The sequence below is a fragment of the Herpailurus yagouaroundi genome, unplaced genomic scaffold, assembly GCF_014898765.1.
Source record: "Herpailurus yagouaroundi ecotype Mexico unplaced genomic scaffold, PumYag 163, whole genome shotgun sequence".
Taxonomy (NCBI): Eukaryota; Metazoa; Chordata; class Mammalia; order Carnivora; family Felidae; genus Herpailurus; species Herpailurus yagouaroundi.
The window spans coordinates 51,556,989-51,570,447 of record NW_024412404.1 but is presented as its reverse complement, the minus strand read 5'-3'; the positions used below and the strand labels follow the sequence as shown (position 1 = coordinate 51,570,447).

The following is a 13,459-nucleotide window of genomic DNA, read 5'->3' as shown; positions in this document are numbered from 1 at the left end:
TTCTTCTCTGCCAGGGTGCCCACCCTGCTCCTAAACCGACGCCACCTGGCAAGTTTCAAAGGTGCAGTTCCGAGACCCTCCATTTACTCTCCCAGCAGGTGGCCAAGGGCGCAGCCCCAGGAAGGAGAAATGCAGGAAAGGGGGGCGGGGGGGGGCGGCCAGGGAGAAATCCCAGTATGAGAAGTCACAAGGACAAATCCCCTAGCCTTCCCATCGCCCAGGGGCCAGTCTCTGGGCCACGGGCCCTGCTAGGGCTCTGCCTGCAGAGGCTTCACCGGGGCACTCTCGCTGCTGGGAAAACTGCACAGGAGTCACCTTAACACCGCGTAGGCCCGGAAAAAGAGGGGCGCGGGGAGGGGGGCTTGGGCACATCCCCCAAACGTTTACTCAAAAGGCGAGTCCCCTTCCGCAGTCTCCAGATTAACAGACTGTGCCTGTGCCAACCAACAGGTCGAGTTTAATACACGGTTCCCTTCTCCACCCACTGCCACCTAGCCCCTGTCCCCTTACCTGTGCTCCGCGCCCCCTTGGCTCTGCGACCCGGTGCCGGAGTCCCAAAAGAGAGGCCCCTCCCGGGCCCGCCACGCTCCCCGTCCCGATGCGCTGGCTGGGTCTCCCCCGGGCCGGGCCGTCTGCAGGGAGCCCGGGGGAAGCGTGCGAGAGGTGCGCTCGTCCAGGTGCGCCAGGTGACTCCGGCTTCCCCGAGAAGCGCGCGGGCCTCGCGGCCGAGTTCAGGTGCGGCTCAGACAAAGCCGAACAAAGCCCGCAACGCCGCTCGGCCGCCGCGTCCACGCGGGACCGCACGGGATCCGTGCCGCTGGGAGGGAGGGCTGGGGGCCGAGCGTCCCCACCCCCGGAGCGCGGACAAGTAACCGGCTCCCCTCCCGAGGCCGCTGGCGGGGGCCCGGGGCACGGAGACAGCTCCGGCTCTGACTCACCGGGACGAGGGCGGCGGGAGCGCACGGCGGGACGCGCGCGCCGAGGCTGCCGAGAGGGCCCGCGGGCTCGGCTCGGGCCAGGGGGCGCTGCAGGCCCGCGGGAGGGCGCCCTAGGTGGGAGCCACGTGGGGCACCTGTAGTTCTCGCCGACGGGAGGCGGCGAGCGCGGCGCGGGCCCAGGGAGGTGCATCGGGCGCTTCTGGGAACTGGGCCCGCATCGCTTCTCGCGTTTTTTAACACGGCGTCGGCCAAGAGCGGCAAGTCAACAGAAGTACTTACTTCTGCGCGGGTCTCCCAGCCTCTGATCGGTGTAGCAGGGCTGTGCCATCCGCTGCCGACTCCGCAGGGTTTAGTGCTCAGACCCGTGCGAAGATGTTGACTTTGGCATCGCTTCTATTTGGCATGGCAGTTGCCATTTACCTGTCTGCAGTTACTGCGGCTGGGAGGTAATAAGCGGGCCTTTTTGGCCAGCGTCCTCGATTAAGTCTAGAAGGTGCCTGATTTTTAAAACTCGGATGCCAGAAAGCAAAATGGCATAATGCCTACACATAGTAAGCACTCAATAGATGTTGACTATTACTGTGTCATCTATAGTTTTCATAAGGCATCAATAAAGTGTCATTGCACAACGTGTGCTCATTGCAAAATAAGAAAATGCCAGTAAGGACCTTGCAGAAAAACACCTGTCCCACCATCCAGAGATAATCACTGTTAACGTTATGGTGTTACATTCTTTCAGCATCCTTCCACTTACATAAAAATTTACATTCTTTTTAGTTCGGTCCCTACATACTGTGACATACCCAGCTTTTCTATTTCTCTTCTTGAACATGTTTTTAGCCACTACTTAATATTCCAATGTAGTTAACCTGCTGTTGTAAACATTAACTGTTAATCATGAAATTAGATATTTGTGCTTTTGCCCAATCACTTCCTTGGAGTAAACTGCAAGAAGGCAAATTTCTAGACTCTTGGATATAGGCAGGTTAAGGCTTTTGATGTGTATTGTCAAACTGACCTCCAGGAAGATCAACCTGTTTCCTCTTTTCCATGCCCCTCTTCCCATTATTCTTGTAAATGTCAGTCTGATAGACTAATAACTTTTTTTTTTTACGCTTTTCCTTTTTAACACATTTTTTAAAGCATTGCCCTTTGGTTCTCAGTTGGTTTCCAACCCTCTCAAAATCTGTAGCTTCTAGTGAAAGGGACCCATGGTCAGTAAATGTTGCAAACTTCACACAAGTGGGGAAAAGAAGGACCCGTTTTTCACTTAACTCCTTCCAATAACATTTATTGAGCACCTTTTTTTGGTTGCCTGTTTTACATTAAAACGGAGCCACACCAGAGCAGGATAAGCCATGCAGGAGCACCTATGCAGGGGAAATTGGCCGCAGGTCTAAATGCTTGGCGGAAGGAGGGGTGGGGAGGGGAATTGTCTCAAAAACATGTAATGCAAGCCAAATAGGTCATTTTAAATTTTTTTTTCAACGTTTTTATTTATTTTTGGGACAGAGAGAGACAGAGCATGAATGGGGGAGGGGCAGAGAGAGAGGGAGATACAGAATCGGAAACAGGCTCCAGGCTCTGAGCCGTCAGCCCAGAGCCTGACGCGGGGCTCGAACTCACGGACCGTGAGATCGTGACCTGGCCGAAGTCGGACGCTTAACCGACTGCGCCACCCAGGTGCCCCAAATAGGTCATTTTAACCGTTCCAGTTACCACATTTAAAAAGTGGAAAGAAACAGGTGAGCTTAGTATTAGCCCAGTAGATCCCAAATATCTTGTGTAATCAATGTAAAATAGAGATATTTTATGCTGTCTTCAAAATTGTGCATTATACATTTATGGCACATCTCAATTTGGTCTGGCCACATTTTAAGTGTCCAGTAGCCACCTGTGGTGAGTGGCCTGTGTCTCTCCAGACAGAACAGAGGTTTGAGAAGGGCAGACCACGTCCTGGCAAAAGTGGAAATTTAACAGCTGATGGCCCTCTCCCCGACTTGGTGTGATTCGTTGCTAAGCTGGCATCTACCAGCACACCTTTGGCTAATCAGTTTACCTGTGAGAAGTCAAATTTCAATTCTGGATGTTCCTGACAGTTTGGCGGCTTTAACTGGGGGGGGGGCCGGGGGTGGGGGGAGTTCACATGTTCATTCCACGATCAAGAAGTAAAAGGCTACAACTATAAATACTGGTGGAGATACAAGTTCTTTCAAACTCCTTCACATCAAAGTATAAGTCAGTCTGTCCCAGATGCCTATCAGATCTATCAGATGTGCATGGCGGTGGGGGGAGGGAGGCAAATGCAAGTGGCCCAGGCTACGGAGAGTGGTGAGTGGGAGACTAGCAGGGCTGGAGGTTTTTTACACAAAAGGCTGGGCAACTCCTCCTTTATGAAGATCTGTGGAAAATTTCAAGTCACTTTAAAGGACCATCATCCCAAAGAGTCTGTGAGCCCCTTGCGTCCAAGGACTTGACTTGCTCATCATTGCAGCCCCAATGCTTGCTAACTCTACGCAGTAAGTACCCCTTGAAAATGTGAATTGCTCCGTACAGCAGGTCTCGGTGGTGAACACACAAGGCATGGAGGCGACTGTGTATTTCACACAGAGACAACAGGGGACCTGAGCACTCAGTGATACAGAGTGGGAGACACCCAGTGTGGAATGACCACTGCTTTGGAAATGAGGGAAATCTGGGATTCCCCATTCAGCTCCCCTACCTACTGGACTTGTGACAGAGAAAAGATGCTTAATTTTTGACTGCTCAGTTTTCTGGCCTATGAAGTGAAAGGTTCAGGAGTACAACCGTTCTCAGATCTGGGGAAGCCCCCAGTTTTTTGCACCCACTCCCATTATTTGGACCCCCAAATGATGAAAGCAAGGTGAAACACATATGAAAAGCCCCAAAGGACAATAGGTTACAGAGCCGCCAACATGGACTTCCCAAAACCCTCTCGAGAAGTGAAAGATCAGGAAACAGTGCGTATTCAATGGCCAAGAAATCATCCCAGAAGAAATAAAGGGCCTGATTCTGCAGTGCTCCACAGGCAGCAAAACCATGGCAAAGAGGGCAAGAAGAGAGAACAAAGTAGTGGTGGCAGGACATGAGGAACAGAAATACTGCATCTCAAAGCTGGAGACCCTTGGGCTTGGGGTAGACACCAATGGCTCTAAGGTTTAAAACATACAACCCAACTCCATTAAGACAGTGAGAATTACACACAAGGTTACTGGATTTGTTTCTGGGAAATGTGATGCTTTCTGGCTCAATCAAGGAAACACATTATGTCTCCAAAGGCAAGGGCCTGGGTAACGTCAGTCATGCGACCCACACCCAAGACTGCGTAAGCACTCTCCTCCTTCAAACTGCCAGGACTTCCAAATTTTGTATCTCCCGTTTCACACACGAATGCCTTATGTGTTCACTGAATGCATTTCGAGAGGAATCTGGGCACACCCTTGGGGATGGGCTTCTTAGAATTAGCCCCACGGTCTGTCTCACTTCCTGGAAGGCTTCCTATCACTACAAGGTTTTAAAAATGGCATCACCTCAGAGTCTCAAGGTAAAAAGGGAAGCACAGGAAAATGGCCAAGGCTGGGCAGCTAAAGCCTTCAATGAAACCAATTCTGGGTTATCTGAAAGCTACTGCCAAGGTTAGAGAAGCTTCCCAGGGAAGATGGACTGCAGTGTCTAAACAGGAACTTGACCAACGAACGTTCAGGGCTGCAGAAAAATGTGTCCCTTCTCTGGGTGCGCCTCTACCGCTCCCAGCCTGTGCAGGTGGGCAGTAGTCTTACTTGTAACTGAACTTCAGTTTAATCCAGCAAGCAAAATCAACCTACAACTCTTAACTGTCTGTGTGGAACCACAGGCTGCCCTCCAATTCCTTTTATCTGGAAAAACAAAGCAAAAACCATCCTTGAGAATCCTGTGTGCTTAATGAGTACACACTGCTTGGGCGCATGGCCAGCTACAGGTCCACCGGCAGCTGGTGAATAGCCCAGGCATTCCTCTCTGGCCACCCCCCAAAGGGCTCAATTTACCAAGTCCAGGCAGTAGTTGTGTCAGTAGTGAGCCTACCGGTTACACTAAGGGTCTACTGCTCCGGGCTAGCAGCCTCCCAGCACTAAGCCTCACATTTACTTAATTCCTCTCCTGGAATCTGGCTATTTAGGGCCCTACAGATAAGGATCCTCACCTATTGGTTTTCTGGAGCATTTACTATCTAGTAAGAGAGCTCAAGTTCAGAAAAGTAATCACCTTCACTCAGTTTTGAGACTTTTACATTTCTAGTTGCCCCAACAAAAGAATTCTACCAAAAGAAAAGGCGTATCGAATATACCTCCACAGACACACTTTCATCACAATATTTACACGTCCTCTGCCAAGTAATAATTTGTTTGGTTACATGGTTTCAGCAATTTTGTGCTTATCTAACTGAAGTACATATTTTGAGGGAAACTGAACACCAGATGTGACAGATCACACATGGTGCTGATGAATAATAAACACAGCATTTATTTCAATCTCAGGAATGTAAATGGAGGTCAGTATATACTTGAATGTGAATTAATAATGTTAAAGTAGGTCCATTAAAGATAGAGCTATTGCTAAGCTATTGCTAGACCCAGCAATTGCACTAGGAATTTATCCAAAGGATACAAGAATGCTGATTCAAAGGGGCAAATTCACTCCAATGTTTACACAGCACTATCAGCGATAGCCAAATTATGGCAAGAGCCCAAATGTCCATAGACTGATGAATGGATAAAGAAGATGTGGTATATAGATTACACACACACACACACACACACACACACACAGAGGAATATTACTCGCTGATCAAAAAGAATGCAATCCTGCCATTTGCAACAACGTGGATGGAACTAGAGTGTATAATGCTAAGCAAAATAAGTCAGAGAAAGATAAATATCTGATTTCACTCATGTGGAATTTAAGAAACAGATGACACAGGGAAAGGGAAGGAAAAATAAGAAAAACAAAGGGAGGCAAGGCATAAGAGACTCAAGTACAGAGAACTGAGGGGTGCTGGAGGGGTGTTGGGTGGGGGGATGGGCATGAAGGAGGGCACTTGTTGGGATGTGCACTGGGTGTTATATGTAAATGATGAACCACTAAATTCTCCTGAAACCATTACTATGCTACATGTTAACTAGCTTGGATGTAAATAAAATTTAAAAAAAAATAAAGTAGGTCCAGTATAGTATCATGTAAAATGAATCCAGATCTCCAACTGTGAAACTATTTCCATAGACTGTCTTGTTCCCCAAAAGAGACTAATAGCTGAATCCTCATATTAAACTCCATTTACTCTTTGTATTCAAATTTCCAGCACCATGTAAAACCACAGAATCTGAAACTTTCAGACCTTTTTAATGTTCTGACTTGCTTCTCTACTTTTCCACAATGAAAAGGTCAACTTTGTGATTCCATAATTTCTATGTGTATTCTCACTGTGGCTAGAATTGACTGAGAAGGAACTAAGCATCCAAGGCTCCAAACATGTACAAATCAGAAAAAGAACTTAGCAAAATAGTGACCATAAGAACACAAGGCTGAAAAGTGAAAGGATTTTGAGCAAAGCAGCATATATTTTTATCTAATAAAAGCACAAGGGCTCAGTTGTTTAAGCATCTGACTTCAGCCCAGGTCATGATCTTGTCGTTTGTGAGTTTGAGCCCCACACTGGGCTCTGCACTCACAAAGCAGAGCCTGCTTGGGGTTCTCTCTCCCCCTCTCCCTCTCAAAATAAACTTTAAAAAAAAGGCACATCAATATTTGAACTTGTTACATGAAGAAAAATTCCATTTAATCTGGCTGACATACATTACCAGTAAAAGCAAAAAAAAAAAAAACAAAACAAAACAAAACAAAAAACCAAAGACCAAAAAACTAAAACCCAAAAAACATTCTTTGAGTTGGTAACCTCTTCTTGGTTAGGAGTCTGATACTAAATTAGTAAATCATGGAAAATTTCCCAACAGAAACTTACAGGCTGGCAGGAAAGTCAGCTGGCCCATAATTCTGCACGTTTTAGGAGCAACTAAGATTCCTTTATGTGCTTCAAGAAAAATGCATACTCTAATTTTTAACTTAACTGCATTTGTATTTCAGAAAATGTAAATTCTACCTACAACGAAGTCTAGATGGCTGCAGATTTGGAAGGGTATGGATGTTCTGTAGAAGCAGAAAGAGAAAGTCCCTTCCGCAGCTGAGGAGCGGTTGGGAGCCTGAGGATAGACTCTGAGCCCAAAAGGCCACAGGAAAAGAGATCCGAGATGGGATGGAGACAGCAGCTCACGATCTCAAGAGTGGACAGGAAAAGAAGAGACAGGACCGAAGCAACAACAAGCCAAGGAACATTTATGAAGTGGAAGAGGCAGATGACGACAGAGCAAGGCATGTTTTATTACCAAGTATTTCAAACATACAGAAAAATCCAAAGAAACTCATGCATCTATCAACTAGATTTATCTGCTAGTAATATGAAGCCATATTTTCTTCCGTGTTACCTTTAAGTCCTAAAAATTTATATTCACAGTAGAAAATCCCTATGTATCTCTTCCCGATATCCCCATGAATGTGATATGAAACTTCCACGCCAGACTTATTTGGGAGGAAGAACTTAGAGGGAAAAAAACAAAACTCCCCAACCCAACAGAAGAGTGGCAAAGCAAACAGAAACGGAGGCACAGAAGACAACATTCGCGATGAACACGCGGGGTGCCGTGCTGCCTCTAAGTCTAGCCTTCGTTGTTTCCTTTCTGCTAAGCATGTATCTCCGGGACAGACTGCTTCTGAAAGAGAAAAATCAACTCTCAATATGCCTTATTAGAGACTCAATCACTCTGCTTAATTTCTAAAGTGCAAGCAAACCAAAGTGTACATTCAAGTCGGATCTGTTGCAGAAATGCACCGCCACAGCATTGTGCACGAGCTGCGTGGTTTGGACCGCCCTGGACCAAAGCGAAACACAGCTGTGCGCACTCCCCTTCCGATACAGAATGTTACAGTGACTTGTGTGCTGAAGCACTTATTTATCACGTCTGAGCCACAGAGGACAGTCTTCGGTTCCTATCGCCACAGCATTCCTAGTTGGGCGATTTTAGTTATTTAAAAATTTCTCCAAGAAAGACTAAACACTTCAATTTTAAACACATTTTCTCTGTATCTAGGAAAAACATTTTAAAAGAGTGAATATTCAGGGCGCCTGGGTGGCTCAGTCGGTTGAGTGGCCGGCTTTGGCCCAGGTCATGATCTCACAGTCCGTGAGTTTGAGCCCCGCGTCGGGCTCTGTGCTGACAGCTTAGAGCCTGGAGCCTGTTTCAGATTCTGTGTCTCCCTCTCTCTGACCCTCCCCCGTTCATGCTCTGTCTCTGTCTCAAAAATAAATAAGTGTTAAAAAAAAATTAAAAAAAAAAAAAGTGAATATTCAACTATACTTCCACCACAATCAAGTATGCTTAAGCAATCATGTATGTAATTTTTTCTTTTTTTGTTTTGGTTTATCCATTCATTTTGAGAGACAGAGAGAACACGTGCATGGGAGGGACAGGGAGGGAGGGAGAGAGGGAGAGAGGGAGGGAGGGAGGGAGGGAGAATCACAAGCAGGCTCCGTGCTGTCAGCACAGAGCCCGACGCAGGGCTTGAACTCACGAACCGGGAAATCATGACCTGAGCCGAAACCTATAATCAGACACTTAATCAACTGAGCCACCCAGGGTTTCCTGTAATTTCTTCTAATATAACTCCTCAGTCTCATGTCCTTCAAAACTGACTGAATCTAAGGACACTGCAGCACAGCAGACAGTAAGCAGCAAGGAGCAGCAGACAGGGTTCAGCTTTGAGCCTAAGACCTGGTTTTGTGTGTATCCAATGCAGCCATTTAACCTCTTTGAGCCTTGGCTTCATCTATAAAGTGGGGTCTTACTCTCTTTCCAGGACTACTGTAATGATTACGTATGCGACTACATGTTCAAGTGCTTTTTAAATAATACATAAGGCATTATACTATATTCAAAATGTAGATAAAAATATGTATTTATTCCACAGTAAAGGAAAAGCTAGTTCAACTACTAGTCTTTAAATCACATCTTGGTTTTTTTTTTTTGTTTTTTTTTTGTTTTTTTTTAAACAATGTCTCCAATCCATGTAGAAACAAGAGAAAATAGAACTTTCATCTCGTGCGGGTTAGCACTCTCAATATCCTTACAAAAAAAGCCTATTACACAGGTAAAAATGAGATGATTTGGTGCTAGGACTAAATTCCAGAAGTCCATGTCACTGCATGTCCGTTACCCTACAAAATTATCAGGAAATTTAAGATTTGACTTTACATTTTTTTTTAACTTAAGATCTTAGACTCAAGCACACAAGACAGTAGTCAATACTGAAAGCGAGTGCATCAGAAAGGGCTGAAGGCTGTAACTGCAATGGCAGATGAGCATTTATTAGAAATAACCCAAAACTTGTAAAGAAAATCAACCAGGAGACAAAACTATTGCTCTAGCAGCGATGACACTCCACTCAGAATTCAGCTGTACTTTCTTAGGAGCAGAAACAAATAACTGTACCTTCCCACACGGAGAAGGAGAGAGCACGTGAACTCACGGACAATCACCAGGCACTCAGAGGTACCATCCCGTGAGCTACTTGCAAAAAGGTCTGATCCAGGCTGTACTGTAGCCGACAAGAGTGCATGGAGTCAGAGACCCTTTGCTTTTGGCTGGAATTAGTAGGAAAGACAATTTCATTTTAATCAGAAATTCTAACTGACCTCTGATCACAAGGTACTTCTGAGGGCTACCTTCGAACAAAGCATCCCAGATCAAAAAAATAAAAATAAATAATAAAAATCAATCAATCAATCAATGTGGGGAAACTGTTGTTTCAAACTCACCAATTATCATTGTTACACACTAGAATCACCACCAGAGAGTAGGCTTTGTTTTGAAATGAAATACACTATCAGTGAAGCCCATTTTCCATTCTTGGCCCTTTAAAACCTCTTCACAAAAAATGCTGAACATTTTTACCGCAACATAACCAAGTGAGAGTTAATTTCACCCCTAAGACACAAAGAATCTGAGGTAAAGCTTTACCTCACAACAATTTTTACAAGTCCCTCCGTGCCATCAATAATGTAAGCATTCGGAACTGAACAACAGTGAGTGGTTACAACGTGAACACCCCTGGACTCAGTCCCATTAACGGTCAACTTCAGATCAGCAAATAAAACTTGGCAAGGCAACAAACACATTACAACCAGACCTCAAATCATTAGGTCGCAAAATGAAGAATAGCCTCATGACGTGGTTCATGCCATGAGTTCTACCCTGACATGCCTTGAGATGTCCCGTTGGTGGTGACGGAAGTGGTGAAAACATCAAATTTAACTTACTTAACTTCTCAACAATTTTTTCATTTCAATAAATTTATTTTGATTGGTTGGACTGTTTAAGAGGAAGAGAAGAATCTGTTCATGTTTTTCAACCTATGGGTGATAAAGAAATAGTATTACTTCATTTCTAAAAATGTAAGAAGTATAATTTCACTTCAAATAAACTCTACCCACCTGTTTCCGTAACTCTGTGCAACAGCAATTCATCCTACATGTCTTTTCTAGAAGCAAATACAAAAAGCAATCAGATAACACACACCATATGTAACAAAAACACTGACAAAACACTGAAAAACACTGAATTTACACAGCTCTGCCCCTTAGGCATGGGTTCTCACTATCAAGGACCTAATCAATTACTTCTCATTTGGGCTTTAATATTTTCTACTACTGTGTCCTAGTTTTCACCAAATTAATGTCCTCATCTCTAGGATTTTAGGTCTTTTGCCTATCATATATGGGATAGCTCTTCAGCCGAGGGCAGGCCTATCAAGTAATCCTCTTGTGAGATATCCAGAAGATCCAATCTCAAAAGTGCAAACTCTTCTCACTTTGGTCAGGGTCGAAAGTAAGTTGGAAGTAATTCTGAATGCCAGACATTTCTAAAGCTCTCAGCATCAATGTATCAGCAATGCTGCTGAGCCTAAGCTAAGGAAAATCTGGATCGGGAGGCCTGCTTCCACCCAGTAGGTCCCCGTGCCACTGGATTTACAAAGGACAGGGAGGAGGAAGGGAATGTGACCACGCAGAGTAAGGAAAGACCAGGTCACCTACACTGATTACATTGCTTCTTAATTACACTTACATCTGTCATTAATTAAACTTGAAAACGGATACCTGTATTTAAAGCACTTTGCTTTTTAGATGTGATGTTTTTTGCCAGGCCGTAAGTCACCAGCTTATCAGCTATATTGACAGTACCATTTTCACAGCATTTCTCAACCGACACCATATGGACATTGTTGGTAATTCCTTTTACGGAAAGCATTACACTCTGATTCAGCATGAAATTTTTTAGTAGTTCTATCACTAATTGCGAGCAGTTTTCATTCAATTCTATTAGTCCTGGGGAAAAAACTGAGTATTAATCAAGTGCCTTAAAAAAAAAAAAAATTTACATACATCACCTAAAGATAATAAGCAAAGGGATGTCTGAGTGGCTCAATTGGTCAAGTGTCCAACTCTTCATATCAGCTCAGGTCATGATCTTGCAGTTCATGAGTTCAAGACCCGCCTTGGGATCCATGCTGGCCATGTGGAGCCTTCTTGGGATTCTCTCTGTCTCTCCCTCTCTGTCCCTCCCCCACTTGTGCTGTCTCTCTCTCTCTCTCTCTCTCTCTCTCTCAAGGTAAATAAATAAAAAGTAATAATAAAGAAAATAAGCAAAAGCCTCACTCCAGCTGAGTTTAGGTATGCTTTGATGTACTATTGCTGTTGCATTAAAAAAAAAAAATCACTCGATAAATATTCATTGATCCCTATTGTTTATCGAGCACTAATCTGAGTCTGGAGGGCACAAAACAGAAAACAGTTGCTGCCAGGGACATATGTCCTAATGGGAAAGGCAAACAATAATAAAGGTAATTTTCCAACTCTCTCCCTGAGTCAAAACCAAAGCAGACTAGGAGCCAATGAGTGAGCTATTATCTGCTGGGACCACTGGGTAACAAAATGAGGAGTGAAAGTAAAAAGCTACGTTAGCATTTTTGTTCGCTTTACTCAAACACCAAAGGAAGGAACTGAGTATCAATGCAGATACAGTGCACAGTGAATTAGCCCGAATGGTGTCATCTGAATGTCTCTTGTCTCTAAGAGCCATGACAGAGCACAGAGGCCCTCAGATAAGGGTCAGAAGGCCCAGTTCTCCCAGGCACTGCCACTTCTAGCTGTGCAACCCAGGGCCAAACACAATAACTGAACAACAATGGGCTAGCAATATAATTTTTGTGAGAATGAAATGAAGAATAGAAGATACGAAACTTTTTTGGTAAACTCTGCTTGATGTTTAGAAATCTGGGCAGTTATTGAAATGCCCATTTGACTCAGACATAGGGCTATAAAACAAAGGGAAAACCACACAGACATCTCAACTGGAAAGTGACTTAACTGCCTACCTTCAAGTGAACATTTAATAATTTGGAAAGGAAGCTCCAAGTGGCTGGTGGGAATTGGCTGCACTCTGGAAAAAGGCAGAGTTTCAATGTTTCCATAGTCTACATAGAGCACTTTCACATAAGCATCTGATGTCCCCAGAACAATGGCACGGTACCAGAAGTCATCATCTGAAAATATAATGCAATCTTAGGTAAGAAGGTACATTCAATGACTCCCTCCCTCCCTCCAGATGGTTATTCAGTTACATTTACATCACTGAAAATTTTTGATTACAGTCCAGATGAAACACAAGCATCACCTCCACTCCTTCCAGAGTCTACTAAAAAGACAACTGCATGATTAAAAAGGAAAAACCACAAAACCACAAGGATAGAGAACAAGACAGAAGACAACACCGGAAGCTGGAAAGCAGATGCCTGAATGGAAATGAGGTAGCAGTGCTCAAGCAAAGCTGGCCTGGCCATGGGGAAGCAAAGAAGCATCTTCATTTGCATCTCAAACCCCCCAAGCCTGGACAATCAACCCATTCAAAGGCAGTAGTAAGGATGAAGCTGAACATCAGGCCTGGGTAAAGGAAGTGGACCTCCTCCCCAAGACATCAGAACAGACTTTAGTTTATAAATACATTTACACAGAACACTTATTTGTTAAGTTGCTAAAGAGAATGATCTCTTTTATGTTCATGGGTTTTAATAAAGCTTCAAATGCCCTCTTCATTTCCAGCCAACTGCTCCTACTCAAGGGCAGAAGACTAGAGGTTTCTTCTCCTGAGAGGATGAACCAGACTACTGGACTCGGAAGCATGAGGCGGCGCAGAGAAGGAAGTTTGCCAAGAACAATGTCAGGAGAGCTACCCACTCCAAGCAGGAGACACCAGTCCCAAGTGAATGCACTTCAAGATTCTCAACAGCAGGAGTCCTGGTGAAATGGACGGGCCCCATCACCCTACAGTGAAGGCTACCAGAAGCTTCCAATCAGATGC

General features: G+C 44.7%; 2 protein-coding genes across 9 annotated transcripts in view; both read right to left on the bottom strand.

Annotated features, from left to right (window-relative positions):
• The window catches only part of VWA2 (von Willebrand factor A domain containing 2), a 45,552-nt gene extending 44,579 nt beyond the window's left edge, over window positions 1–973 (bottom strand). For 2 of the 3 annotated variants that reach the window (XM_040486519.1, XM_040486516.1), the window contains exon 1: window positions 511–972. The gene's annotated coding sequence lies outside the window, so the exon portion shown is untranslated. Of the gene's footprint in view, window positions 1–510 lie in introns of all 3 variants that reach the window. The other variant, XM_040486522.1, reaches the window with a different exon arrangement.
• A 6,335-nt stretch (window positions 974–7,308) lies between these two features.
• The window catches only part of TDRD1 (tudor domain containing 1), a 49,717-nt gene continuing 43,566 nt past the window's right edge, over window positions 7,309–13,459 (bottom strand). For 5 of the 6 annotated variants that reach the window (XM_040486509.1, XM_040486514.1, XM_040486511.1 and 2 more), the window contains 5 exons: window positions 12,477–12,644; window positions 11,200–11,427; window positions 10,537–10,583; window positions 10,363–10,455; window positions 7,309–7,759 (listed from right to left, as the gene is read on the bottom strand). In XM_040486509.1, coding sequence (XP_040342443.1) covers window positions 10,363–10,455; window positions 10,537–10,583; window positions 11,200–11,427; window positions 12,477–12,644 — 536 coding nt within the window. In that variant the 3' untranslated portion in view covers window positions 7,309–7,759. The remainder of the gene's footprint in view (window positions 7,760–10,362; window positions 10,456–10,536; window positions 10,584–11,199; window positions 11,428–12,476; window positions 12,645–13,459) is intronic. The other variant, XM_040486510.1, reaches the window with a different exon arrangement.